Source organism: Octodon degus, unplaced genomic scaffold (assembly GCF_000260255.1).
Source record: "Octodon degus isolate 3935 unplaced genomic scaffold, OctDeg1.0 scaffold00032, whole genome shotgun sequence".
NCBI lineage: Eukaryota > Metazoa > Chordata > Mammalia > Rodentia > Octodontidae > Octodon > Octodon degus.
The window spans coordinates 2,445,321-2,450,636 of NW_004524608.1; the positions used below are offsets into that span (position 1 = coordinate 2,445,321).

Below are 5,316 nucleotides of genomic sequence, written 5' to 3' on the forward strand. Positions count from 1 at the left end.
TTTTTTGGTGGAACTGGGGATTGAACTCAGACCCTTGCGCTTGCCAGGGAAGCGCTTATTCTACTGAGCTATCTCCCCCGGCCCTTACTGGTCGAATGAATGAATCAATAGCACCTATCTTGTACCTTCTCCCAGATCTGTGGGAATCCAGAACAGGCCCTATATTACTAGGTTTAGAGGGGGACCACTGGACAGGGATGTACTACCCTTCCCCCAGGAGGCCCCTACCTGATTTGGCCAATTTGTACACAGCCTCACTGGCCTGCTCCACAGCGTTGGGCACATAGGGGACCAGCGACCCCTGGGGCAGACGAGCAGTCAGGTAAGCCAGGCATTCCTCCAAGGGCCCCTCTTCCTCAGAGTCCAGAGTCAGCTTCACCTGATAATAGTTGCTGCCCCAGTCAGGGTAGGAACCCAGGCCAAGCTTTCCCTGAAAGTGGGCCTGTGCCTCGGCTAGGATGGGAGCGATAGAGGCCTCATCAGCAGCCACGTACAGCTCTCTCGAGTGGAACTGAACAGCTGTGTTCTGGAACAGGCCCTTCAGCCCCTCCAGCACCCGACGCAGCAGCTCTGGAATGCCTGGGAAGAGGTAGACGTTTCGGACGGAGACCAGTGGGAATCTGAAGGGGCGGCCGGTGTGAGGATCAGTACCATAATGTAGGCGGGCGGAGGAGGGCACCAGCGACAGCTTCTCCCTGCCCTCCCCTCCTAGGGCTCTGATGGCCGCTTCCAGCTCAGGGTGTGTCTTGAGCTCCTCCCCAAAGGCCTGTGCCACTGCCTCAAAGGTGACATCATCGTGAGTGGGGCCAATGCCCCCTGCAGTGAGGACATGGGTGAACTGGCTGGAGAAAGAGGTCACCTCGGCTGCAATGGTGTTTACCTCATCGGGTACAACAGAGACTCGGCAAACCTGGACCCCCAGGGACCGCAGTGTCCGGCACAGGAAGTATGTGTTGGTGTCCTGAGTGTGTCCCTAGGAGTTGGGGGAAGGACAAGACTGTCAGTGCTGTGCTGACAAAGGGCAGAGGGGAGACAGTTGCTTCTGTCTAAAAGGTGGGGTGCTCTGCTTTTTGGGGGATACAACTTGAGGTTGTCAAGGATACTTGGTGGATACAGGAGTGGGGACATCATTTGAATGGAGTCTGGGATAAGATTACTCACCTGGACCCCCTTCTCTGTACTTCGACCCAGGTCTCACATTTACAGGTGCAGTCCCCAGGTCTACATGGATGGCTTCCCACTTCCTCACCAGCCCTGACAGCCTCAGTGTCCTGGCCGCGAGCGCGATGGCATTGCCTTACCACAGCCCTGATGGCTGTTGTCACTTAGGTCAAGGGCATCGCACTTGCTGTTTGTGTCAGTCAGGCCTTTCATCCTGTCAACTCTGGTTTGGAAATCTCTCTCCATCTGCTCTCATCTGTTCCCACTGCTACCAAGCAGGTCATCAGCACCTTTCACCTGGACAATGGCGGACAGCCTCCTGGCTGGGCTCCCAGCCTCTGGTCACCATGCTTTGCTGTCTTCTGAGTAACCTCCCTAATGTGTCACTGCGGTTACATCATTCTTGGCTCCAAAAGTCTTTTGTTGTTTTCAGTTGTACACAGAATAAAGTTCACATTCCTTTGCAGTATTTGAGGTTATGTGTGACATGTGCCCTATCTTCTTTTCCAGCTTCAACTCCTTCCACTTCTCTACAGTGGTTTACAGGTTAAAAATTTATTCTACCTGGGTGTGGTGGCCTGAGGCAAAAGGATCCCACAAGTTCCAGGCCAGCCTGGACTACTTAGTGAGATACTGTCTCAAAAAAAAAAAAAGGGAGGAGAGTGAGGGAGACAGTTCAGGTGCATAAGTGGCTGAGTACAAGGTCCCAAGTTTGATCCCAGTTTGATCCCTGGCATGAAAAAAAAAAAATCTAGAGTAAGAGAGAAGCAGGCAGAAATCTCATCTCTGCCACTTCCAAGTACGTATGTAACCTTGGTCACATCTCTCGATGATTCTAGACCTTTTTTTTTTTTTTAATGTATTTGGTTGTTGCAGGGTATCACTAGCATCTGGGATTCATGGTAATCCTCCTTTCAGCCTTCCCAGTGCTGGGATTACACGAGTGCGCCACTATGTGGACTATATGCCAGCTGGACTCTGAGATAGCTCTGCCTGCTCTGGGAGTGGGGTTGACAGGCATGTGGTACTGGGGATTGAACTATGGTCCTTGCGCTTGCTTAAGCTTGCCTAAGCAAGTGCTTTAGTTCACTGAGCTATCTCGTTGGCCTTTGTGTGTGTGTGGTACCAGGGATTGAACTCGGGACCTTGCACTTGCTAGGCAGGCGCTTAAGCTGCTGAGTTATATCCCTGGCCTCAGTTAATTGTCATTTATAATGAAAACACCAATTTCATAGAAATAGGATTTTTTTTTTGGTACCAGGAATTAAGCTCACAACCTTGCACTTGCTAGGCAGTCCCTGTGCTGCTGAGCTATATCCCAGGCCTACGTTTTGACTTTTTTTTTTTAAACTGGTTTTTGCTATGCAGTTCAGGCTGGAAGCCCTGGTGCTGGGATTACAGGCCATTATGCCTGGATTGTGTTTTTAATTATTTATTTATTTGTGTGTGTGTGTGTGTGTGTGTGTGTGTGGCCAGCTCAGCCCACCAGGGGGCGGGGCTGGCTGGCATGTGGTGCTGGGGGATTGAACTGTGGTCCCTGTGCTTTGCTAAGCTTGTTCTAAGTAGGTGCTTTAGACCACTGAACCATCTCACCAGCCCCCATGGTTTTTTTTTTTTTAAGATTTTTCTTTTCTTTTTTTTTTTTCTTGGTGGAACTGGGGATTGAACTTAGGCCCCTGCGCTTGCCAGGGAAGCTCTTATTCCACTGAGCCATCTCCCCAGCCCCTGTGTTGTTTTTTGAGACATCATATAGTTCAGGCTGTTCTTGAACTCACTATGTAGCCCAGGTTGGCCTCAAACTCACAGTATCCTCCTACCTCAGCCTCCCAAGTGCTGGAATTATAAAAAATCCCATCTGTGATGTAATGTAATAAGCACACTGCCTGGTTTTGGCCGGCACTGAAAAAGTAGGGGTCAGTATGACTCACAAACCTGATGCCTACTATGTTTTCTAGCAACACCCGATCATTAAAAAGGATACTTGCCTTCTAGCTCACTTATCCACTCCACTGAATTCCTTGAATCATTTCCAAGTAGGCTGGAGATATATTTTTTTCTTTTTTTTTTTTTGCGGAACCGGGGATTGAACTCATGCCCTTACGCTTGCCAGGGAAGCACTTATTCCACTGAGCCATCCCCCCAGCAACCCCCCTCTTTTTTTTTTGAGATGGTGTCTCCCTATACTGCTCAGCTCAGCCTTAAAAAATCACCATTCTCTTGGTTGGTGCAGGGCACCACTACCAGCTCTGGATAGAATTCTTTAGTATCTGTAACTCTTCTACACACAGGGCATCCAGTTAGTGCTAATGTAATCCTCCTCCACCTCTACTATATTGCTGGCCAAACTGTAAGGACTTTTCTACAAGTTTTCCAACAGAGTAATCAAAAGAATAGACTCTTGGGGCCGGGGAGATGGCTTAGTAGAATAAGCGCTTGCCTGGCAAGCGCAAGGGCCTGCGTTCAATGCCCGGTTCCGCAAAAACAAACAAAACAATGGACTCTTTCTAGGACCCGACTGCAACAGGCAAGGGACTCCCACCCTCCTTTGTAGCAAGCCCCTAAAGTCAAGAGAACGCAGAGCCCTCCCCCACGTGTCCAACACACCTTGAGAATCTCATCTCCAACAATGATGATGCCCGCTGTCACGATGCGCCCCTGGGGAAGTTCCGAGGTCCCAGATGCCATGGTCCTGCCTTTGCCCCTCTGCAAAGACCTCCGGTAGCCACCCAGACCCCTAGACAGGGGCCGCAAGCCCAGGAGCCCCGCCAGGTCTACTGGGCATTGAGGGCCATAGCCTGGGAACAGGGTCGAGGGGACCTGGAGAAACCAGAAAGGACAATGGAGGAGGGCACGTTCCTCCTTGCAGGAAGACTTCATCTTTTCTAAACAGGGTGGACAAGGGACTCCTTTACTACTGTCTCTTTAATACATGTTTTCTCAAATCCCTTTGCTTTTTTTTTTTTTTTTTTTCCTCCCGCGGTGCTAGGGAACCACGCCACCGCCTCACACATGCAAGATAAGCGTTGTACCACTGAGCTACACCCCAGCCCCTATGTCTTCTAAGCCTGGTTCTAGTCTTCTTAAATATCCTGCTCTCCCGAGAACCTACCACTTTAAATGTCTTCTATCTGCCAATCCGATCTCCTCAAGAAAGTGCTCCACCTTGGGCATTTGCACCTTTAAATGTCTCTTCGGAACGTGTCCCTTTAAATGCCCACCTGATCCCGGCGCTTGGCCCCTTTAAGCGCGCCCCGCCCTCCCTGTCTGGCCAGAGCCCTGTCGCCTTCTCCTGCACCCTTTCTACCCCGGAGCCCATTCTACCAAGCTTCACAGTACTGAGCTCTTCCAAGCTCTCACCTGCCTAATTTGTCCCTTCACCGGCTCTTTCCTTTCCTCGCGTCCCGGGACAGCTTCCGTATTCAAAGTCCCGCCTTACTTGTACCACCCTCGTATTGATTGATTAACTTTGCTGTCGCTTAGACTCTTCTCGAAGGTTCTATTGGCGTAGCTAACTGTCGCTCTCCGGCTTTGTCCTCCAGGCCAGAGAAATACTATGTTGTTATAGGCAACAACCACGTGGTTAGCCCTCACCCGGAAGTGCGGGGCGGGCTCTGTACTTGGGGGTGGGACACAGGAGGTTTAGGGCAGGAAGGCGCTGTCGGTGGGAGGTGCTCTAAGGTGTTTCGGTTGCTACCTTCTGTTCTTAAATTCTTGTATGCCTATGTTGTTGTTGTTGTCTTTTTTTTTTTTTTTTTGGTCGGAACCGGGAATTGAACTCTGGTACTTGTGCTTGCCGAGGCTAGTGCTTATTGTACTGAGCCATCTCCCCGGACCCGTTTTTAGTCTTTTTAAGACAAAGTCTCGCTATGTAGTTCAGGCTGCCGTGAGTGCACTTTGTTGCCCTGGCTGGTCTCCTACTCTGAGACGACTCTCCTGTCTCAACCTCGGTAGTGCTGGGATTACAGGCGTGTGTACACGCCCAGCTTTGTTGTTTGTATTAACTATTTGAGTTGGGATCAACTCTTGCGCTTGCCTAGCAGGCGCTTACGCCCCTGAGCTATCGCTCTGGCCCACTATGATAAATTTTAAGGAGCCAGGGGCAGGTACTGGCGCCAGAGGAATTTAATTAATTTCTTTCTCTTTTTTTTTTTTTTT

General features: G+C 50.3%; 1 protein-coding gene across 5 annotated transcripts in view; it reads right to left on the reverse strand.

Moving 5' to 3' along the window:
* Flad1 (flavin adenine dinucleotide synthetase 1) overlaps nt 1-4,610 on the reverse strand; it is a 9,159-nt gene extending 4,549 nt beyond the window's left edge. For 3 of the 5 annotated variants that reach the window (XM_012514445.2, XM_023713772.1, XM_023713773.1), the window contains exons 1-3: nt 4,271-4,512; nt 3,766-3,978; nt 229-973 (exon numbers count right to left, since the gene is read on the reverse strand). In XM_012514445.2, the coding sequence (XP_012369899.2) occupies nt 229-973; nt 3,766-3,846 (826 nt within the window). In that variant the 5' untranslated portion in view covers nt 3,847-3,978; nt 4,271-4,512. The other 2 variants (XM_004629796.2, XM_023713774.1) reach the window with 2 other exon arrangements.
* Between the last annotated feature and the right edge of the window lie 706 nt (nt 4,611-5,316).